We start from the raw sequence: 25,165 nt of genomic DNA on the forward strand, positions 1-25,165 counted from the left end.
ACAGGATGTCAAATCCATAGAGCAACCAAGCACACAGGGAGTACAGAAGAAAAAAGAATAATAATAACAAGACAAAAGTTATCAGGGAATGCGTGATAATGGATGTGACATTATGTGACCTGTCAATCAGAACATCCTTCAATTTGTTCTTGTATAAATGAAGTGAAGAAAGTTGTATACCAGTAGAGAACTTGTCCCAACGTGTAGTACCTCTGTATTTAAGGGAAATTTGACCATGACTAATACGGTAAAGGGGGGATGAAGATTTGTAGCCTGTCTAGTGTTGTATTTGCTCATTTGAGAATTTGTTTGGAAGCAATTACTAAAAGGTTTGGGAATGGGGTTGGGGGTATATAAGTAGATAAATACTTTGGATGTAGGAATCATATGTGCTGGCCCAGACAATATTGCAGTATGTTAAGTGTGGATAAATCAAGCTATAATATAATGTAAGCAGACAGTTCTGATTGACCATGCCACTAATTTTCCTGATGACACCAGTAGATCAGTTCTTTTTCTCACAACCTCCTACTACGGCGCTTGAATGGCCTCTACGCAGCTGGACGGACGGACCGGTCATAGCAGAAAGAGAGGGCACTTGTCTCAGTCAAAACGCAGTTGCGCAGCATTACTTGGATCAGTACAACGCTGTCTCACCCAAAAAAAAGTCATATTTTGACTTTTTGGGACAATCTTGACCAAACGTGTCACGTGAAGGGGGGGGGGGGGGGGTGGGGGGCAAGAAAGTCACAATATGACTTTCGGGGGAATATATGATTCACGATTCTGTGCCTATCATGACATAACTCGGACGGCGCTGAGTCGGCACGGCGCTGAGTCGGCACGGCGCTGAGTCGGCACGGCGACTCGCTCGCTTTAGCTCACTCTGCGGTGCCCTCCCGTGGCTCATGCTTGAGACGGCGTGCCTCCGAAGTTTTAACCTGAGAAACACAATTTCCAGCGAGGGCCTAAATTTTGATTAACCAGGAATCATGTGGGGGAAATCATGTGGATCTCGGGATCCACATGGAAACGCAATGGGGATCTTGGGCCTTCCAGTCACCTGATGACGTACTCGAGGGTTGCCAGATCTGCTTATTATAATTTCCCCGCAAGATTTTATTTGAAAATAGCCGATCTACAAGCTCACAACGCGTCGCATCGCGACGCGTTGTGACCTTGTAGATCTGCTATTTTCAAATAGCTGATGTATATGTTAAAGTGCACATGTGGCCCATAGTCGCTTCTTTTGGGCTAGTTTTCCTAGACCTGGTTGCTTGATTCTCTCACAGAATCTGGCAACACTGCTGGCAGCATGCATATAAACTTTGGCGCTGATCAGTACAGCAGTTTGCACACACACACACACACACACACACACACACACACACACACACGTAGATGGATAACCTCTTCCACCACCGTAAGTAGCACATCTACATGCTAAAATAAATCAGGTATTTGGTAGTCTCTGCATTGATGTGTGTGTGTGTAGGGCTCAGTTGGGACTCTGTGCTGCTGGGTGGTGGATGGATGTCAGTATGGGGCAGACAGCTGGTCCAGGCAGTGTTTGGAAGGGGGGGGGGGACATTTCCACTCGACTTGACACAGTATGGATTTTGTTCCCGTTCCTAATGGAATTGCAGGAATATTTCGGACGGGGGGAATCCGTCCCCATTACGTAGCATTGGAGAGTGGGATGTAATAATGTACTCACAGTCATTTCCCCGCTGCGGTTGGCCTCCTCGCGCTCTGCCAGGGCCTGCAGGAAGTTATCTTTGAGTTCTCTTCCTGCACTTGCCAGTGTCCTGGAAAAGAAAACATTCAAAAAGAGTTTGAAATGTTTCTTTTAAAAGCCCCCGAAAAGCACATGGAGCCTTTAGAGCAAAGAGAGAGCTTTCCTTCTCCTTATGGAGGGCTTTAAAAAACACGCCGGATAGCTTCCTATCCATACACTGCAATGTCCTTAAAAAGCTGTAATCTGTAACTTTTTATGTCCAATAGCGGGATTTGAACCAAGGTCTCAGAGAGACACATTTTCTGCACTCATGAGCTTCAGTCAGTACTACTTGTCAACCAGCAGGTGTTCTACCAGACGCCAGGGTCTAAATGTCTCAATGGAAGAGTATAGGTAGACCACCTCTAACCACTGCACATGTACTAGTTATATTGTATTAACATACTCTACCATACAGATGTACTAGTTATATTGTATTAACATACTCTACCATACAGATGTACTAGTTATATTGTATTAACATACTCTACCATACAGATGGACTAGTTATATTGTATTAACATACTCTACGAAATGCCTTCTAAATCAGTTGTTCTCACTTTTTTTTCAAAAATAGCAGATGTACAAGCTCGCAGCATGGCACGAAGTGACACACTGTGAGCTTGTAGATCTGCTATTTTTGAATAGCCAACGCAAAAAATCTAAAATGACACAGATGCTTTCCCGGTTTTAATGCGTTAACATTATTCTACCATACAGATGTACTAGTTTTATTGTATTAAACATACACTAACATACAGATTGATTCAAATAATGATTTATTCATTCAAATAAGTTCCAGATTGCAGGTTTCACTCTGAGAGTATACTTTACACTCTGGTGACGGGCAACACCGTCATACTGCTGTGTACACAAATTGTTCACTCAAACCCTAGCATCCCTATTCCGGTGGGGGGGGGTGGGAAACATTAGCCGAAAACAGGCGATCTACAAGCTCACAATGCGTCGCGGTTGTGGGCTTTTTAGATCACCTATTTTAGGCAAAGAGATTTGGTGTCGAGGGAGACAAAAAATAGCAGACCAACGTACAAAAGCCAAACCGTGGTCAAGTTTACTACGTATTGGGGGGCGGGGGGCGGGGGGGGGGGGTTAATTGAGGGTGCAGTTGCGCCAAGTCCTTCACATGCAGACCCCACCGCTCGTGCTGAAAAACGGCCCCATTATTGCTGCTGGCTTCGCTTAAAATTACAATAATAGAGACGCAGGAGATCTGAATGTTCAAATATACTAGAATTCGGGAAGAGGAATGTCTTTTGGGCCGGGCGCCCCCACATTGAAGCTCTTTAGAGAGAGGGGAATAGCGTAGTGGTGAAAGTGCAGGGACAGCACATACTTGGAGGCTTGAGGCCTTAAACTCCATCCTCGGAGAGTGAATGAAGGATTGCTTGCTGGGTCATTGGGGGGGGGGGGGGGCGAGGGGGCCGACCGAGGCCCCAAAGTAAACACAGGTGTTGAGGAGGAGGCAAAGCGACTGGGGTTACCCCCTTCCAGTAGCTAGAGCAACACACACAGTCACGCTTGGAGGTTGAATAATACCCAGCCAAAAAAAACCAAGAGCCGCGGGTGCGTGTTTTTCGAAACTTCTTCCCCGAGAGTTTCCCCCTCCATCGACACAATTTCTTAACCCGTTCAGGCCGGGAGCGCGTCTGTGTGTCACTTTAGGGTTTCTTTGGGCTATTCAAAAAATGGCAGATCTGCAAGCTGATGAGCTTGTAGCTGAAAATGTGTGCAAATATTTTAATATACATTTGTAACTCAAATCTTTGCCTCTGGGGGTCCCTGGAACAAAATATTTTGAGATGGGGGGGGGGGGGGGGTTGCCCGCGGACAGATACATGTCATTTTGGGGGTCCTTGACATGAGAAAAGTTTGAGAACCACTGATATTATAGCAACATAAGTATTTTTCAAAGAAAAACTGTTAGGATTTAGAAGACATTTGTAGAATCCCCAGTAGCAAAGATTTGAGTTGAAAATGTTTGAAAACGCTTTAAAAAACATGTTCAAACTTCAAAGATTCGCAAAAATGTTCACGATAAAAAAAAAAATAGCACCTGGTGCCGCGATACGAGCTTGTATATCTGCTATTTTTGAACAGCCCAAAGTATAAAATAATGGTTATAGCAAAAAAAAATCTAAAATGACACAGTAGGCCTAATATGCGTTCCCGGATTGAATGGGTTAACAAGCCTCATTTGGAAAGCATAACGAGGATTTTCGTTATTGGGGGGCTCGTGGTTATTAGATGTTAATGGCCGACCGCGATTCATCTGCGCTTTTTTATCGCGTCTCGGGTTGCCGTCTGTGTGGTCAGGTGGACCCGATGGTCCGTGGGAGAAAGGATGTGATGCACCGTTGGGAAAAAAAGCAGATCTACAAGCTCGCAAGGAGCCTGTTAGATCTGACATTTCTTTGGGGCACGACACCATCGTATGACAAAGTATAAAGACTATACACACACACACACACAACCACCTGAAACGGATGTAATTTACAAGCAAGTGGAGATATTTCAACGGAGTGAGTTTACTCCAGGGGGGGCCTCCAGTACATTAACAATGTGTGATACACTGGAGGTCATCTCTGTTGGGGGTAAACAGTTGTCACCGCTGAGCGACTATCCAACCAGTGTGTTTACGTGTGTTTAAACACAGCGTTAAGACTGAAGGCTGCCTGGGGGGGGCGCAGCCCCCAGGGCCACCAGGCGGCACCTGGGGGACCAATTGGAGAGAAGAGGAAAATTAAAATAAACACGCATGCGCGAGCATACACACACACAAACACACACACACACAATTATCCCCGGTTTCTTAATGACCTGTGCCACATCTGTCTCTCGATTTATCTCCATCCAATTTAAATTCCAATTCAATGTAGGTAATTGTGCCAGTTTAACCAATTTCCAACTTGTGTTCCTAAAAATATTTTCACATCACGACACGTTGTGAGCTTGTAGATCGGCTATTTGCAATATTTTCTTCAAATTTCTTTTTTAAAGCAATTTCACGATGGCGTGTGAAGGGGGGAGGGGGTGGCGTGGTGTCATAGCTTGGCTATTTGTTTGTTCCTTGGCATTGAAACATTTATTTTAACCCCTCAGCTATGCACGTGTCATCCATTGACCTATATGAGCATGGTGCCTCCCCCAAAAAATCTTCTGTCAAACTATTTATTGTGTGCATTATCAGGAGTTTCTCTTGGACGACACCTACCTACATACTCTGCCAATGTATGGCCATTGTTTGTCCACTGTTAAGAGAAGTACTTTCCTACAGTAATAACAACAGGGAGCATTCCAACCCATGGGAACTTCCGTTCAGTTTCCTGGAGCCCCAAAAAAATAAAAATAAAGTCCAATGTATGCGTTCACACTGGCAGCGACAAAGCAACAGGTAGGCCACCATATTTTTGTGCAAATCCCTCGATATCGATATTGTGATGATAATTACATTTGGTTAAAGGGATTCTAGGCAACTTCAGAGAACAAAAAAAGAAAAAAAACTGTTGTCAAACACCGCTTTCACCTCTCACCGATTTCTACAAATTATTTTTCAAATAGCAGATCTACAAGCTTACGACGCAAAGTGAGGTGTTGTAAGCTTGTAGATAAGCTATTTCCGCTATTTAATTTTGTTTTTAATACAATTATTAAATGTGTCAGTCATTTCTTTGTATATTTAAGTTATTTGGCTTTGACATTTTGTATTACAAAGCCTAAAAGGCAAAACATACATTTTATATGTTCCAATGGTCAATGCCAAAACCACAATTAAATCGTTAATCGCAATCATTTGTATGACAATGGTCAACTTACATTGTGTAATGGTGACAGCCTGGTCTCTAACTCCACTCTATTGTCTGCTTGCACAGTAGAGCAGACATGTATTGCAGGGAACTGCAACTCAATTTAAAAGCACATTAACCACTATGATTCTCATCGTAGGGGACCACCCACAGGATTTTACAGCGTAGATTGGGAGTCCCAGAGATATATATATATTTTTTTTTAAGTATTGAAAGGGGGGTCTGTGGCCTAATGTACTCGTTCTCAACCTTTTTCTGGATCAAGGCCCACTTGAACATCTCGAAAGTGTTCGGGTGGGTTTATTTGTGTTCCGGCTTGGATCAGTGGAACTATAACATTAAGTTCCTGTTCATCGATATCACAATGAAAACTAATTTTGTCAAAGTTGTAAGGAAAAAATACCATGACGTTTTTAAATTCATGTTATATTATCATTAAAATGTTATAGTCTTGGGCCAATTAGTTGGGAGCCCATTTACAAACAGTACTGGGGGTCCTTGAAATAAAAAGTGAAACTAATACTGGAACTAATACTGGAACTTCAATCTACACTGTAAAATCCTCAGTGCTTTATTTAACTCAGCGTGTACAAAATGGAACCAAACGGACCTCCTGGGGTTCCATTTGTATGCACTCGGTTCCAGTTTCCAGTACACTCCAGTTTCCAGTTGCCACCAGTTTCCAGTACACACTCGGTTCCATTTGTACACACTCAAACGGTAGTGTTTCTCAAGCTTTTTCATGTCAAAGACCCCCAAACTGATTATGTATTTGGCCGCGGACCACATCTGCAAATATTTGGTGCCAGGGACCCCAAGAAGAGAAGATTTGTGTTAACCCATTAACAACACATTCCATGCCAGAGTTTAATCTCATAATGTACTCACCAGTGCCAGCGTTTTATTGTTTTTTTTTTTTTTTTTTCATGTCGCCACAGACCTCGCTAAATAAGTTAAAAGTGCGCGTTCATTTGGTTCTAAACACACAGCGGATCTGTGAGAAACGGCCAGCGAAAACAGTTTCCAAATCCGAGCCGCCATCTTGAAGATACAGCGGATCAACGCTAAACAGTGATCAGCGAGGAGAAAAACAACAACCGAGAAAATCGAGTTTTAAACAGGATCCCAGACAGGAAGCGGATACGATCGAAAAAACCGGAACCCGAATAATTCGGTTTCCGGTCCTCAAACCGGAAACGGAAATGGATCAAAAAAAATCGGAAAGTGCACCTGGGGAAATTTCAATGGGAATCGGCGGTTCGCGTAGATCTACGCGATTGGCACGCTGCGGCTTTAAATAGGTTCGCGTAGATCTACGCGATTGGCATTCAATGTGTTAAGACCGGGAACACATCTGTGTCATTTTAGATTTCTTTGGCTATTTTTGAAAAATCATAAAAATGTGTTCAAATCTTTGCTTCTGGGGGTCCCTGGAACATTTTCAAGCCATTCTCAACCCCACTTTTTTGAGAACCAATGCCATAAGGGTCCATTTTGGGCCACCTGGTGGTCCCCGAGCCACACGTTGAGAACCAGCGCACTCAACATTGCAATTTCATCACCCCCAAGTGAAAAGAAGAAGAATGGTCTGGAGCAAAGGTGTGTCCTCTTCGCACGACAGCCAAAATGTGTTGCAGCGAAGACTTCCACCCATAATTAATGGAATGTCATTAAAAAGGTATTTGCGGGAAGAAATCTTACATTCCCGCTTAACTCTCGGCCTTAATTTTGCAAATAAATATTCAGGCTATTGGCTGAAGGGTGTTTTTTTGTTTTTTTTCGCTGATAGATTTAGATTTCGTGACGAGTAACAGATGTTCTCCATTTGAAATCATTTTTCTTGTGTTCTCCAGTCACATTAATAGAGGGGGGAGGGAGGGGGGGGTGTTCATTAGCCCGCAGCTTTTCAACAGCAGTGCTGGAAGAAGTACGAGTTTGGACTTAGTAAAAGTAGAAATACCACAGTGCAAAAATACTCTGCTACAAGTCCTGCATGCTAAATCTTACTCAAGTTAATAATATATATATATATATATATATATATATATATATATATATATATATATATATATATATATATATATATATATATATATATCATTTTATTGGACTATAATTATTTATTATTAACCACCAATGCCCTATTTACTACGGCTATTTTAGAAATAAATTTGAAGATGTTTGATTAATTATTACTACGTAATCTAAATCTGAAAAGTAAAGCTGTCAAATAGATGTAAAAAGTGCAATATTTGCCTCTGAGATGTAGTGCAGTAGAAGTATAGTGTATTGGAAAAAGTAGAGCATTGAGAAATGGGCACACTCAAGTACTTGAAAAGCACAGTACGTGAGTAAATGTACTTACTTACTACTATACACACCACTGGCAGATGGTAACTTTCAGTAATACGGTGATCTTGAGAATCAAAACATACTGTACTAGCATATTTTTCCTGAGAGCGCTAGGGAAAATGAATCTTATGGAAAATATTATTTTGGGCTGGTGGATGTCGGGGGAAATTCCACGCAGCATGACAATTTACTTTATTTGGGGCTTTTTTCTAAAATCCTCTGTCACCTTTGATTACAATGAGCTGGATGTATCAGTTACATGTGTGTGTCACGTGATATCCTACATGTACCTCAGTGCTTCTCAACATTTTCATGTCAAGGACCCCCAAATTAATATGTATTTGTCCACGGACCTCCATCTGAAAATGGTTTGTGCCATGGACCCCCCATACATGTCCAAACATTTTCAAGACTTTTCAAAAAGTAGCAGATGGACAAGCTCACAGCGTGGCACAAAGTGACGCGCAGTGAGCTTGTATATCTGTTATCTTTGAATAGCCAAAGTATGAAATAATAGTGGTTAACACATTGAGTGCCATAAACGGTCCGGACCGTTTTTGAGAATCCAGGCGTCGTGTGCCATAAACAGTCCGGACCGTTTTTGGCCCATTTTTTTTTTATACGTGGGGGCCACGTGGGGCGCTCTAACGAAACTTTGGGATCATCCAAGGAGTCTCTGAGAAGGAGAGGCCAGATGTGGATCCATGTCAAAAATCCTTCCGGTCGGCCGCTCTAGCGTTAACTCCTTGACTAAAAGCTTAATATCTCCATTTCTTTTTAACGTGGTGGAAGTGAGCCGTTTTCGATCGGCGATCACTCTGCAATGGAGGATCGCGTTAGAAATATTATTGTTCCAGGCGTTAGTCGGGACCCTCCGCCGTCTCGCACGCACGCTTTGTTTACATGCACTTCCGCGTCGGGGCTTCTACAGCACGAAACAGCACAACGTAAGTGGATGGAAGATATGCAGGCACTGAACGTACCCTATTTTAATAAACCTCTGGCACACAATGTGTTAAAATTAAGACCCCCAAATTAATATCTGTAAATATGTTGTACCAGGGACCAACATACAAGATTTGCGTAATTAAAATGTTTTTCCACATATTTTCATATATTTTTTTAAATATGCGTGACCTAACCTTAACCTTCCAAAAAAAAACAATGCCTAAACCCAACCCTAAACCTAATCTTAAGCCGCAACCTAACCATAAACCTAAACGTTGAATGCAACGTACCTAAAATGCAACGTTTTTGGGGTCCAAAGTAAGTTTCTATAGAGCGTTTGTTCAGTAACAGGGGTCTCCCCAGGTCTCTAGTAAACAGAAAATAAATGTTCAGGGCGGGATACCAGTGTTAAGCAATCAGGAGTGAGAACCCAGAAAAGAGTATCAGCTTCAACTTTATAGTGTTCCAGGTCCAATAATATATCTATATTTTTTCATCACTTGCAATTTCACTTGTTGTATCTTGCATGAGATTCATCCAATCAGGAGTCCTTTCTCCTGATTGGATGAAACTGGTATCCCGACCTGGAAATGTATTTTCTTTTCACAAAAGAGCTGGATGATCCCTTTTACTGAACAAACAGCAGTGGTTCTCAAGCTTTTTAGTGTTTTTTAATTTCCAGTGTCCCATAACCCTTAAGACCTGGAACGCATCTGTGTCACTTTAATTTCTTTGGCTATTCAATAGCTATTCAATAGCAGATATAGCAGATATACAAGCTCATAGCGCGGCACCGAGTGCCGCGCTATGAGCTTGTAGATCTGCTATTTTTGGGAAATAAAATGATTTTGATTTAGATTTTTGATTTTTTTTCAAAAAACTGTTTTTAAGAATCGCCTCAGGTCTTAATGGGTTAAGTACACTGCCTGGACATGATGCTAGTCTGTCACATGATGTCCAAGTACAGCCAGAACGGTCCAGCGGTGCCCGAGACTAGCCGGTCACACTCGGACAGACAGACAAACAGACACAGGAGTGAAAACATAATCCCTCGCCTTTGGCTGTTGTGGCCTGGCGGGGATAACAATGTTTTCACTGTGCTTCACACTGTGATGTTACATGTGGCAGTTAGCTGCGTTAAAGCAGTGGTGGAAAGTATCTAAGTGCATTTACTCGAGTACTGTACTTAAATAGAGTTAAGAGGTATTTGTACTTTACTTGAGTATTTCCAATACTTTTACTTCTACTCCACTACAATTATTTGAAAACTTTAGTTACTTTGAAGATTTTGATTATTATTATTATTGCAAAACCTACATTAACCAACTATAAACATTTCGGCCATTTGAAAATAGTCCATCTACAAGCTCACAATGCGTTGCGATGTGACACATTGTGAGCTTGTAGATCTGCTATTTTCAAAAGATACTTCCATTTGAAAACTTGAAATGGGACAGTCTGCATAATGAGTACTTTTACTTTTGGTACTTTAAGTATATTTTGATGCCAATACTTTTACTCATTCCATTGTACATTTTGAATTCCGGACTTTTACTTGTAACAGAGTATCTCTATATTGCAGTAGTGATACTTTAACTTAAGTAAAAAATGAGGGTACTTTTTCCACCACTGTGTTAAAGTGACATGATAATACATTCTGTATGACGAGTTGAACTGATATGACATTGAGAACATCCAGGCAGCAATCTGGGAACCCATTGGTTCCCCCCCCCCCCCCCCCCTTCTTTGTTCTTGCCTCTGGGGGCACCACCCACATTTTTGGTGCAAAAACAGGATTAGCTCCTCCCGTTTCATAGTCCACTTCCTCCCAGGTGCTTCTGTGTTTATTCGTACTAACAACAACACTACATGTTTAGGGCAGTGGCGCTGACTCCGTCTTGAGAGATTAGACAGACAGTGAATGAAAAGAAGTAATGATTTCGTGCAACATCTTTAAAATGTTGGACTACCTCCAAACAGAGACGGCCTCCTCGCGCAAAAAAAAGAAAGCCCAGACCAGTGTTGCCAGATTCTGTGAGAGAAACAAGCAACCAGGCCTAGGAAAACCAGCCCAAAAGAAGCGACTATTGGCCACATGAGCACTTTAACATATACATCAGCTATTTGAAAATAGCCGATCTACAAGCTCACAACGCGTCGCGATGCGACGCGTTGTGAGCTTGTAGATCGGCTATTTTCAAAAAAAAAATTGCGGGGAAATTATAATAAGCAGATCTGGCAACCCTGGCCCAGACCCCAGGTCAAACTGCAAAGGGCCGTCCATTTTGGTTCCATTTGCGCACTCTCAAAGAGTTCCGTTAACACGATGTATAGCTATAGGGTAGAAGTTGAGCACCTCTGGTTCCTATCAGCTCCAGCACTGGGCCCGTCATGTGTCAGCAAGACGCCCTGACCTGGCGTTATGCTCGTACGGTACGGTAGCCCCCTCTGAGGTTTCCATCTAGGCTCGCCTCGATTGCCCCGCGGTCCAAAACCACAGCCGCGCTCTTTGTCCATTGTGCTGCCACTGCTGCCTTCGTTTTCACAGCCTGCCTCCAGAATTCTTCGCTTCTCTATATTAAAAAAAGGACAGCCATCAGTTTTCCCCGTGCCAAGTAAAACCCCATGCGGCGAACATGCACGAACACTGGATACATTTCGGTGCAAATCCAGCCCCCCCCTTCCCACCCGCACCCCCCGCGCCCCCATCCCCTGGTGGCGTTGGGAAAATGAGATTGTGGATGTTACTGACACGAGAAGCCCCCCCCCCACAAAAAAAAACGGGACCCCGCGGCCCGTTTCGTACGGAGCCAAACGCCTGCCACTCTGCATCACTGCCATGCTTTTTGCACAAGCCACCGTGGCTGTGAGGTTTCTCTCTATATATATTACATCTGTTGTCAAGAGAATTGCCTCCACTGCACTCTGGTTTTTTTTTTTGGACAGGTGTACTGCAGTAGTACGTTCTCTGTGCGGTTCTTGTCCAGAGACATGCTCTAGTCTACCGGGTACTGCATCAACTAAATCACGGTTTCCCCAAAACTTTTTCAGTTCAAGAGCCCAAAAGATAAATGTGGCGTCTTCCTCCGGGAATGTGAATTAATCACTTAAGCCCAATTTTAATAATAGCCGATGTACAAGCTCAGAGCTTGTAGATATATATAGATATTTTCACTATTTAAAAAAAAGGAAAAAAAAATTCTTGTTGTATTACTTTTGTTAATTTGAGGAAATCTTTTGAATGTATTTGTATAGATTTTTTTTTTAATTGGGGGGGAAATGTGGGATTTTAAGTCTTTTTTGTTTTTTTTTGTATAATAATTGTTTGGCCCATCCTGGCCCATTGTTTGGGAAACACTGAACGAAATAATCCCAACATCCCCAGTTCAGTTCCGGCTGCAGAGCTGTGTTGCAGGTCCTTCCCCTCTCTGACTGCGGTTGGATGTCTCTCTACTGTCCCATGTATATGAAAGGTGTCATGTCTCTCTACTGTCCCATGTATATGAAAGGTTTAATGTCTCTCTACTGTCCCATGTATAGAAAAGGTTTAATGTCTCTCTACTGTCCCATGTATAGAAAAGGTTTAATGTCTCTCTACTGCCCATGTATATGAAAGGTTTCATGTCTCTCTACTGTCCCATGTATATGAAAGGTGTCATGTCTCTCTACTGTCCCATGTATATGAAAGGTTTCATGTCTCTCTATTGTCCCATGTATATGAAAGGTTTCATGTCTCTCTATGTATATAAAAGCAAAAACCCACTAAAAACAAATAATCTACAGACACGACACTGACTTCATATTTTCCAATGGTTTGCCGCGAATTCATCCGTAAAGCATTCAGACGTGTATTCTTATGGCAGGTGGTGTAAAAAGTATTCAGATATTTTACTTGAGAAGTAAAAGGAGACGGAGTAAAAGTTGCAATAATACCACAAGTAAAAGTCCTGTATTCAAAAGTAAGTACTCATTATGCAGAATGGTCCATTTCACAATCATATTATTGCATAGTAATTAGTCATGCATTAATGTGCTTTAATGCCACACCTGGTAAAGGTGGGGCTGATTTTGATTACTCCATGTGCAGCTGGGTAGATTAACCCATAATAATACATCATCCCTTTTTCAGTTAAAATCTACAAAGTAATTAGTAACTATAATAGCGGTATTAGTAGAGTACCAAATATACTAAAGTAAAATAAAACCGCCTCAAAACTCTACTCAAGTGCAGTACTTAGAGTAGATGTACTTAGTCACTCTCCTCCACTGCTTTATGGCACAAAAGGAAAGACCATGTTTGTTTTAGTAGGTGACTGAATCCAGCCTCTGTGGCACACAGTGGCAGACTCGTCTGACGCGCAGGGACACCAGCTGCATGTGGTGGGACACCTGCTAGAATGGTCTATAAGCTGGTTTAAACAACGAGAAAATATAGCCGCAGAGCGGCAATTTAGGGGTTCAAGCCAACACGAACTGTTTGAAGCTGTGAGGGTTTTTTAGACCTTTGACAGTTTCCGACACCTGTGTTAAACCATAACTAACAGGTTCTATGATGACCGGACAGATTACTCATTCATTTACAGCCAAAACTGTCCCTTTTTTCACTGACACCTCCTACTGTTACATGTCAGAAACATTTTGGGGGCATGTTTTACAAGTTTAATTAAACAACATAAAAAAATATAATAGTACACACATGGTTCAACAGTATTATTAAACATATTATGAATGGAAAAACAATTTAACTGGCTAACTTCAGTGGGGTACCACAAGGGTCAATACTGGGCTCTGTGCTTTTCAATCTACAGTAACCCCCAAATGGTACCATCATAATACAGTAGATTCTCAGAGTCACAATGTACCTACAGTACTGTAAGCTGACCACACACAGATGTATCCCCCCCCCCCCCCCCCCCCACCCACCCCCCCGAATATGGGTTTGGCTGTGGACACCAAGTTGAGAAATAGGAGCCAGGGACCCCCGTAAGAGAATTTGATTTGTCAACATGTGGCAACATTCTTTGAAAATAGCAGATCTACAAGCAATGCGACGCAATGTGACTTGACGCATCGTGAGCTTATAGGTAGGAGACAGCCCTCCTGTCCGTACAAATGAATATCAACTATCTAAATATATTGAATATCAAGCAACTTAAAAACTGTCTGAGCCAGGTGCACAAAAAAGAGCGGGTTGTGTGTGTGTGTGTGTGTGTGTGTGTGTGTGTGTGTGTGTGTGTGTGTGTGTGTGTGTGTGTGTGTGTGTGTGTGTGTGTGTGTGTGTGTGTGTGTGTGTGTGTGTGTGTGCGGTTACTGTATATTTTTGCTACTTTGGTGTATTTTGCTTCTATTGTTGAATTGTAATGTAAAGCACATTGAGTTTTGCACCTGCATGAAATGTGCTTCACAAAGTAATAAAACTGACTTGATTTGACTTGACTAGCGGTTGATTTGAATGAAACTTTCGGGGTATGTTTCAGGTACTGGACGTATCCCGTGAGCCTTGTGATGATTGGCTCAACACGTTGTTGCCTTTGGTCTATTTATGTGCTGAGCCATGCCCTCTGAAAGGGCACCCTAGAGCCTTGGTTCTCAAAGTGGGGTCCGGGGACCCCCAGGGGGTCCTTGGCGGAGTACCAGGGGGTCCCCAGCTAAATAAGTTAATATAACGTCACAATAGTTTTAACCACTTAAACCATTATTGTATACTGGTTATTCAAAAATAGCAGATCTACAAGCTCATAGCGTGGCACTCAGTGCCGCGTTATGAGCTTGTAGATCTGCTATTTTTGGGGGAAAAAATCGCTGGCACAATATATTTTTGAGACCGGGGGGGGCATATCGTTGCCCATATCGTTGCTGTCGGGCATATAAAATCTTATCTCCATATTTTTTACTTTGTGTTTTTTTGGTAAATTAACGCCCGACTTGATCATACTGCAGCGTCACACAAAAGCATCAAAAGTAGCAGATAAGCTCGCAACGTGGCGCAATGCGGTGCGTTTTGAGCTTGTAGATCTGCTACTTTTGCCATTTTTGAATTTGAATCCTGAAAAGTAACAGTTTTGGACGTTTCCACCCGACAGAAACGACATATTATGGGGGACCTCTGTATCTGTCTCGACCCCTTTGATGGCCATATATGGAGATCACTTCCTGTCTGTCTGTGTCCCTTTTATGCCCATATATGGAGTTCTGTGTCAGCCAAGCCCAAATATGAGCAAAATTATTATGTAGATGTATCGATATTTTTTCAACCGACTTCCCACTCGGCGTATCCCTCCCTCTGGGTCCTCGGCGTTACGCACACCCAGTTCTCGCGGTACGGCGCGGGACCACTGTCACTCACGCACACAGATTTCGTGAATGTATAGAAAGGAATGCAGGGTTGTGCTGGCAAAGCCCAGAGTTTGACCTCTGATTCCTTGCTTATGAGGCCATCACCAGCTGTGCCTGGTCACAGCCAGTGGTGTAATGTAACTAAGTACATTTACTCAAGTACTGTACTTATAAGTACAATTTTGAGGTATTTTTACTTTACTGTTTATTTACGGTTTTCAGTACTTTTACTTCTACTCCACTACATCTCAGAGGCAAATATTGTACTTTTACTTCGCTACAATTATTTGAAAACTTTAGTTACTAGTTACTTTGTAGATTTAGATTATTACAAAACATACACTAACCATTTCAGCCCTATCTACAAGCTCACAACGCGTCGCTTTGCGACGCGTTGTGAGCTTGTAGATCTGCTATTTTCAAAGGATTTTATACATTCGGAAAGTGCCGAAATGGGACATTCTGCATAATGAGTACTTTTATTTTTGGTATATTTTGACGCCAATACTTTTGCACTTTTTGCTCAAGTCAATTTTGAATACTGGACTTTTACTCGCAGCAGAGTATTTCTACATTGTGGAATTGATACTTTTACTTCAGTAAAAAAAAAAGGGAGTACTTTTTCCACCACTGGTCAGAGAGCAAGGCAGGGTGTAGCTGTGCGGTGAGGGCTGTTAGTGAGAGAAGAGGGTGGACCATGACCGGAGGAGAGGGCATGAAAGTTTGGTCCGAAAATCCCACGGCACACCTGGACTTTTTTCCTCTGAAAGCACAACAGTGTGCCTCGTCGACACAGACTTTGAGAGGCGCTGACCTACAGGGCACTTCATTAGGTTTTTTTAATCTACCATACTGTAGAGCAGGGGTCGTCAACAGGGGTCCTCAGAGTTACTACAAGGGGGACTGTCAAATCTTTGAGTGTTACGTTTTTTTTTTCTACATTAGCCGCTTGAACCCTAGCATCCCTTTTCTGAGGAGAACCGATCTACAAGCTCACAACGCCTCGCGCTGCGAGGCGTTGTGAGCTTGTAGATCGGCTATTTTTGGCAAAGAGGTTTGGCGTAGAGGGAAAAAAGAGCAGACCAAGTAAAAAAACAAAAGTTTCATCTGGAACCCAATTTTATACAAGATAGAGGGGGGTCCCTGCTTCATCTCTCTCTCAGCTAGGGGGTCCTTGGCCTGAACAACGTTGAAGACCCCTGCTATGTACTGTAGAGAAGTGGTTCTCAAAGTGGGGTCCCGGGACCCCCAGGGGTCCTTGCGGTGGTACAATGGGGTCCCCCGCTAAAGATAGTTAGGAACCCAAATGGATCCACACTTTGTCTGTAACTCCGACAGCATACAAATTAAACTACTACTACACTACATTTGGTTCCATTTGTACACTGTCAGAGTTAAATTAACACTGAAGATTCTACGGTGTAGATAGGGGCCCCAGAGAGAGATCAAATGGGGCCTAATGAAATGAGGATCACTGCCATTGAGGCATCCAAGAAAGAACACATTTTTTGTAACTTTTCCCTTGAACATGGTGACACCAGGCGAGCGGTGCGGTGTGATGCCCCATTACTGCCTCGACCTGAGTTTGCGAGTGGTGACACAAACCTAACCTTAAAAGGAATAGTGCACTCAAAACATGACTTATTTTCAATCAATTACACACCCCATGAAGCATTTAATTCATAGAGATTTAGTTTTTGTTTTTGTCGCATTCCTAAGCCAATAATTTGATGACCAGCGGACCGGTAGGCAGCGGTTCCGGTAGGAGACACAAAGGAGACTCTTTGTGTCTTCCCCCCGGAACCGCTGCCGGTCATCAGATTATTGGCTTAGGAATGCGACAAAAACCAAAAACTCTCCATGAATTCAAGTCTCCATGGGGTGACGAATCGGTAGAAACTATCCCTTTAACCCAAAAACCATGTCAGTGACTAAGCATCCTACTCATTCTTCACTCTTTTGTGTGACGTGCCCTGCAAAAGCCTTGCTTTCCCAAACCCTGCGCTGTCAGTGGCGGCAAGTGGCGCGTGTTGTCTTTTAAAAGGAGGGAAAAAAACAAAAAACGGGGCAACAACGGGGCTAACATCTGATTAGCATTCACGGTACTATCTCTCCCCCTCCCCCCCCCCCCCCCGCTCCCTTGGTATTTTATTACCACAGGTGCAGGGGCATTCATTGATCAGATGCACGCTACAGGCGAGGTTAGCGCTCTAATTGAAAACAGCTCTATTTGTACACCTGCAGCCACTAAAGGGGTCTCTCTCCCAAAGAGAGAGCGGTGGTGGTGGGGGGAGGGGGAGGGGTGGGTGAAAAGGAGAAAAAAAAAGAGAAAGGAATGGAGAGAAAAAAACAGAGCAAGGACAGAGCGCTGAGGAAAGACAGGCCTTATGGGAGGCATAGGTTAAGGCCTACAGAGCAGGCGAGAAAGTCATTCCCAAAGAAGCAGCAGGACAGGCGCTCCGAGTCAGGAGTTGACGGCTCCGCAGGTGCAAGAATATTTAGTGGCCTGCGATGTCACTTTGATTTTCCCGGACGAACGTTACCCGGGGTTTGTTCAAAGAGGATGGAAAAAAAAGACAAAAAATGCTGCGAGCGTAACGGCTATACTAGCCGACAGCTACATGCACTACTGTAATTCAGTGTCGGTGGAAAATTGGCCTCGTGAGCGGACGAGTGCACTAGTGGAATCCTCAGTGTCAATTTAACTAAGAGAGTGGACGGATCTTAAAAGGGATAGTTCACCCCCAAAATGACTTTTTCTATTAATTAGTCTCCCCATGGAGACTTGAATTCATGGAGATATTTTTTTTTGTCGCATTCCTATAAGCCAATAATGGTCATCAAATTATTGGCTTAGGAATGCGACCGAAACAAAAATATCCATGAATTCAAGTATCCATGGGGTGACTAGTCGATGGGGGGGGGGGGGGGGGGGGGGGAGAATGGTGATATTAGGTTTTTAGTTTTCTAAGATAGTAATCATTGTTTGTTTGTTGATTTAATGACTTCCAATTCTACTTATCCTGTATCCTGCATGAGGTCTCTCTCCAGATTGGATAAAATGTATAGGGGGGGGGGCGCTGTTACTGAACAAACACTATATCAGAATCAGAATCAAACAGCAATATAGCAGTAAATGGCTATGGGAATATAGAGCTACAGTATTTAATACCTATGTTAACACTTATGTTAACAAAAAAATATCACTTACTAGCACCTACAACATGATACTGAGGATTTTATTGTGTGAGAACTGTAATCGTGTCGCTTACTTTGACTGCAAGGGGCAACAAGCGGTCCAGCTTTACAGAACAGAGGGGCGATTGTACCGGACCCCCTTTGCAGGTGGTACATTGCATCCCGGGCCCTGTGTTTTCACAGTGGAACCACAACACTAGGTCAAGGGGTCGGATGGGTTTTAAATCCAATCACAAACCACAGAGGAAGGAGCGGTCTTGGTTTAATCCATTGAGACCGGGAACGTGTCTGTGCCATTTTAAGATTTCTTTGGCTATTCACAAATAGCAGATGTAGGAGCTTGTAGATCTGCCATTCTTTCAAAAATCCTGGAACATGTGTGCAAATATTTTATATATATATATATATATATATATATATATATATATATATATATATATATATTATTTTTTGCGAACATTTTTAACTCCGATCTGTGCTTCTGGGGGTCCCTGGAACAACATATTTTGAGATGGGGGTCCGCGGCCAAATACATATCATTTTGGGGGTCCTTGACATGGAAAGGGGAGCACCACTGATATAGCAACATACTGTCAGGATTTAGAAAACATTTTTAGATATGTATTTGGCCAAGGACCTCAAAATCTCAAAATGTTTTCTTCCAGGGACCCCCAGAAGCAAACATTTGAGTTACAAATGTTCGCTTTAAAAAATATATATATATTGAAAGATTTGCACAAATGATTTTTCAAAAATAGCAGATCTACAAGCTCTTAGTGAGGCACTGAGTACCGCGCTTTGAGCTTGTAGATCTGCTATTTTTTTAATAGCCAAAGAAATCTAAAAATGACACAGATGCTTTCCCGGTCTTAAAGGGTTAAACAGTGCAGGGGGACACACAGCCGCCCCCCCCCCCCAAAAAAAAAGCCTGTCCCCGAGCCTTTCTGATTGAAAATGTCTGTGGCCCCGCCGCATGTTTTTGCCGTCCTGTCGAGGCCTTTTTTTTTCCCCCCCCCAAGATGTCAAATGTGAGGGAAAGCGATACGCAGGCGCCTCTAATTAGTTCAAAAGGGCAAAAATGTGTGATATATATTCCGCGACAACTTATATTTCGCCTGCAGGTTTCTGCCGTTTGCCGCGAGAATCCAAATTGCATGTGAAATCCTGCTATAACAAGTTATTTAACCACATTATACCGTCCAAGCAGAGTTCGGCCTTTGAAAAAACAAATACCGACTACACTTGGTACGACTATTAAGCAGAAATAGCTGATCTACAAGCTGAATCAGGGATATATAACATAATCCTCTCTGTCGGGTGGAACCTCATATGTCCAAAACGGTAACTTCTCTGGATTCAAATTCAAAAATAGCAAAAGAAGCAGATCTACAAGCTCGAAACGCGTCGCTTCGCGCCGCGTTTCGAGCTTGTAGATCTGCTACTTTTGATGCTTTTGTGCGACGCTGTAGTATGATCAAGTAGACCCCCCCACCCCCCCCCCCCCCAGTAAATCCAACCATGCTCCCAGGCAATAGGACACGAGATTGCAGAGTTTGACAAGCTTCGTGACAGCCCATAGTGTAAGGGAGAAAAATCGACCTTGATATTCTACAGGCCGTCCCATAATGGACACAGAATAATGTAGGGCCACGTTCAATGTGTTTCTCTTACTGCATCAATTATTATCGGTTAATCCGTTAAGACCGGGAACGCATCCGTGTCATTTTAAGATTTATTTGGCTCTTAGATCTGCTATTTAATTGAAAAATAAATGTGAAAAATGTGTGCAAATCTTTGACTAAATCAATCTGATATAGCAACATACTGTTAGGATTTAGAAAATGATTTTAGATATGCATTTGGCCGCAGACCCCCATCTCAAAAAGTTTTGTTCTAGGGACCCCCAGAAGCAAAGATTTGAGTTAAAAATGTTCGCTTTGAAAATATATACACATTCAAAGATTTGCACACATTTTCAAGATTTTTCAAAAATAGCAGATCTACAAGCTCATAGCGCGGCACTCACATAGCCGCGCTATGAGCTTGTAGATCTGCTATTTTTCAACAGCCAAAGAAATCTTAAAATGACACAGACGCGTTCCCGGATTGAACGGGTTAATTACCTCGGAAATAACGTCTACATCCACGTCCATGCCCACTGCAGAAAAAAGCAGACTGTAAACTCTCTGCATGTGATGCCTTTCCCAGCAACGCTCTGTTATTAACAACTTGTCCAGCTTGTTACTACTGAGCAACCAGATGAAAAGACAAACTACGCAGCGATTAATAATGTAATTCAATGAAAATCACTTAAATACATAGAGCCAGGAAAGGGCGCAGCAAGAGCTTTTCCTTTGTGTGTGGACCAAAGTCTTTCTGTTTTTTTCAAAGTCTGTCTTGTGAACAGGTGCCTTAAACACTCTAGCGAATCCCTATTCTGGGGACGAACATTCTGCGAAAACAGCTGATCTACAAGTATATGTAGGGTTTAAGTGGTTACGCCTCATTCATACTTTGTTGTACGGCGGTGTCCCACGCCTAAAATAGCCCATCTACAAACTCTCACCGCGCCGCTTTGCGACGCGTTGTGAGCTTGTAGATGGGCTATTTTCAGCTAGCCTGGGACCAGACGAATCTGCCAGTGCAAAAGAAAAAAAATCCGATTTGGGTCTGGCCCCGCTCCGTTGTGAATCCATTTCCTGCTCCCGAAGTCTGGGGTGACCAATCAGGGCCCAGTATTCAAATATGGGAGACTGTAATTGGTAGTTGATTGTAGGTCAAACCAATTGCGTCCAGAGTCATTATTTTGATCCCGCCCCTTGGAAAAATAACTTCCTCATAGAAGCACCAGACAGAGAATTTTCAGTGAATGTTCCCCCCAGAATAGGGATGTTATTCCCAATTCCACACATTTTTAGGAATTATGGGGTTATGACTTTTACGGGTGCCAGTTTTGAATTGCAAGCAACCTGAAGGTACTCTTTTATGGCAGTTTTGAAGGAGAGTTAGGGTTTTACACTCCTTCACTACTTTATAGGGCATTCCACATTTTTGTTGCATAGCAGGAGAACGAATTCAACCCCTCGTTTGTGCCAAATCACAACACCTCTGGTGTTGTGATTGTGGACTTCATTTAAGTTTTTGAAGTACTTTGACAGGTACATGGGTTTCTTTACGTTATGGTGGATCTTGTAAACCAGGCCGTAATCACACTAATAGAGTGACTGAACCGTAGTTACCGTAATAAAGTGCAGTGTGAAACGGACCATTTAACAGTGTTTGCTTACTTCTTGTGCTGGCTTCTGGAGGACAGCCTGGCGGCTTGTGCGGCTGCCTTCCTGGCCTCAAACTCCTCTCTCTTTAGGACCTCACCGCTGCCCCTGTAGCCCAGCTCCACCAGCTGACGAGCCATCTCCTCATCCTGACAATCAATGAATCAATAAATCAATCAATCAAAATGTGTTGTCACTTGTCACAACGCAAATACGTAAAAATTTTGGTGAAATCTTCATTTATGGAGGCCTTCACTTTTGCAGTTAAAGAAAGAAACAAAAAAAGAATCTGAATATAAAAGGGAGAATAAAAAATAAGTGCATAAAACATGTTTCCATCGTGCTCAATTCATCAACACATTATATAGAGATAATTGTCTTTAATCAAGGCCAACTACTGCATAGTGTGTGTGTGTGTGTGTGTGTGTGTGTGTGTGTGTGTGTGTGTGTGTGTGTGTGTGTGTGTGTGTGTGTGTGTGTGCGGCTGCTGCGTGTGAGCCACCAACTTTACGAAGGCCAAGTTCATAAAGTCATCATCTCTGAAGCAGAGATCCTGCTGAGTGCTGTCAGATCCAGTGTCTTCTCGTTGGATCCAATTTGTTGCCACGTGTCGACATCATGCCCAAAACATCCCCGCCATTCAGCCAGCCCTCAGCGGCTGTCTGCACCAGGAAAGGAACGTTCTATTTTTGTTCGATTTTGATGTGGCCAGCCAGAGAACAAGTCTCGGCCATTCGCAGCAGGTCCCAAAAATGGCTCTGAAAATCACTGTTCATTTCCGAGGCACTTGTTGTGTACATATATGTATACATAGCAGAAAATAGCCGATCTACAAGCTCACAATGCGTCGCACCGGCGCACCGGCGACGCATTGTGAGCTTGTAGATCGACTATTTTCCTCTATTGCCACGTTGTACAACAAAGTACAGATCAGGCTTAATGATCTGCGGGCCTAGTTATTATTGCATAATATCCAAACTGGGTCCTTGCAAGTTCGTTGAACATTATCACACGTTTTTTTCTTTTAAGAACAATTGAGTTTATAAAACACAGATTTATGGAGGGCTTATCAGTACGAGAGGGCGGGTCAGGTGACCTGGGCTGGCTGTGTTGTGTCAGAACGTCACAAGTTATTGCAGATGACCCCGGCTGATTAGCAGGTCAAATATGAGCCGTTTCTCTCCTCCCTGTGTAGACACAGGTGTTCAAGCAGTGTGGGCACATGATGGCATGTTTACTGTTGGCCACAGTGCCACCTACTGGACAGAAAGGGGAACAAATCTAATACACAGGTGGTTTTCAAACTTACTCAGTCACGTAATAGGTTATTTTACATTACTTGAGTATTTCCATTTATTGATACTTAATACTTATACTTATACTCAACTACACGTCAGGGAAATAGAGTAACTCCACTACATTTATTTAAATTGACAGCTTTAGTTACTAAGTTACTTAGATTTAGATTATTAATAATGAATCATGTAATTAATCAAAAAATAGCTCAAAAATCTAAATAGCTGATCTACAAGCTCACGACGCCTCACAACATGTAGCAGATCAGCTATTTTTGAAAAGCCAAAAGTATAAAATAAAGGGGGGAAAAATGTTTACGTAAAGTGGCACTATGTAACTTTTTTTTAATGAATAAAATGTAATTTTGTGCAATCTGTATATTAATAAAATATAACTTATACAATTGGGGTGGTTGTATTCTATTGAGACATTTAGATTGTGTCAAAGGTCATGTCTCTCCTAGACACAGGATCTGACACAAATTTTGACCTGATGGTCATTGTAGGAGCCAAATGGGCACACATTGATGTGATTGACAAAGGCACCGCATTGGCATATTGGTTGGTGGGAGTGTCGCTGTGGGTGGCCTCAGTGGCTATAAATAATGGCTCTCACCTGCTCACCTTTGTTGGTTGGTTTGCCCATTGAGGTAGGGTGAGCTGGGAGAGCTATATTTTGTTGACCGCTTTTGTTTTATTGGTTATTGCTCACGGTTTAAATTATTCGAATTCTTGGCACGTATTATTTATTCATTGTAAATTGTAATAATTGGTGCACTGAACTTGAAAGTAAAGCATTTTAAACTTGAGCATTCGTTTGGAATTGAATCTTTGAATGTGCGTCATACAGTTTTAAATCTCCCAGGCTTAGCCTGCCGGCTGATCATTTATTGGGAATGTTATCAGCTGCAACAGTCATGATTCAATTTATCCCCTGTAAGCAGACAGGCTCCATTAGCTCAATGGGGAAATGTCAGCACAATGAATCTGAGCACTTCTACCACTGGACAACTTCCATCTCAAGAGATTGTGTCCACAGGACCCTCATACGAAAATATGTTTTTGGTTTAATTACTTTGTCTTGATTGATAGTGGTGTTATTGAGACATAATTGGTATTAGGCACTTACATTTATTGAGATGATCTCAAGTTATTTGAATTATAATTAAATTAAACTACTCATTTGGCTGGAGAGTCCCTGTACGCATGTCATGCATGACCTTTCTGATCTCTTGGGCGTGTTTTCCCCCCAAAACAAGTCTAAAAACAAACAAAGCAGTTTTAGGATATTAAAAAAAACTCATTTGTCCTTAAAACTTGGACATATCATAGCAGCTAGTTTGTCCCCATACTGACGAGAGAGTGACTGGCTTTTCTTTTCAGGTTTAATAATATTAATATAAAATAATAATATACAATTCAACATTATCTTCATCGACCATTTTCAGATTTCAATGTTTGTCACATCATGTAAAAGCTTACAATATGTACTTTCATAATCTGTAAGTAAGAAATCTGCTCCCAAGGTCATTATGAAAGGAGAATCAGGACCTGTTACCTCATTCACCAGTGTGTGACTACCACCACCTAGCGGCCGCATTGAATAACTACATCAACAAACATTAAGCCCATGTAAAGTTAGACTCCATAACAAGAGAATGAAAGAATTGCAAATCAGCAAAAGTATTGCATATTAAGTTAGATGTTAAAGAGGAGGAAGGGTTTAAAAATAGTTTACCAGAATCTCCAACACGTTAATTCAATAACATTTAGGTTTAGCCTTTAAACGAAGATACAAACAGTGGTTGGAAAAAGGTTTTGTTTTTTTGTATCAGTGACTTACCTCTAAATAATACAGATCCAAAGCAGATACGTGTGACTGGAGGAAATCCTCATAAGTGTTAAACTGCAGGACTGTGCTGTCCAGAGCTGCGGACGACGTTTCCTCCATCTTTTTTTTTTACCTTCACTACATGCCGTTGCTTTAGCAACCACACATCAACAGTGGTGGAAAGTAACTAAGTACATGTACTCGAGTACTGTACTTAAGTACAATTTTGAGGTATTTTTTACTTGAGTATTTCTAATTTGCTGTACTTTTACTCCATCTCAGAGGAAAATATTCTTCACTACAATTATTAGAAAACATAGTTAGATACTTTG

The 25,165-nt window shown here is 42.2% G+C and overlaps 1 protein-coding gene across 1 annotated transcript in view; it reads right to left on the minus strand.

Annotated features, from left to right (window-relative positions):
- Positions 1-24,953, minus strand: part of cfap299 (cilia and flagella associated protein 299) — a gene marked incomplete at its 5' end in the record, with an annotated part of 137,443 nt that extends 112,490 nt beyond the window's left edge. The window contains 3 exons of the mRNA XM_080433440.1: positions 1,718-1,808; positions 21,723-21,856; positions 24,846-24,953. Coding sequence (XP_080289566.1) covers positions 1,718-1,808; positions 21,723-21,856; positions 24,846-24,953 — 333 coding nt within the window. The remainder of the gene's footprint in view (positions 1-1,717; positions 1,809-21,722; positions 21,857-24,845) is intronic.
- Between the last annotated feature and the right edge of the window lie 212 nt (positions 24,954-25,165).

Source organism: Gymnoscopelus braueri (genome assembly GCF_963280865.1).
Source record: "Gymnoscopelus braueri genome assembly, chromosome: 7".
Classification (NCBI taxonomy): domain Eukaryota; kingdom Metazoa; phylum Chordata; class Actinopteri; order Myctophiformes; family Myctophidae; genus Gymnoscopelus; species Gymnoscopelus braueri.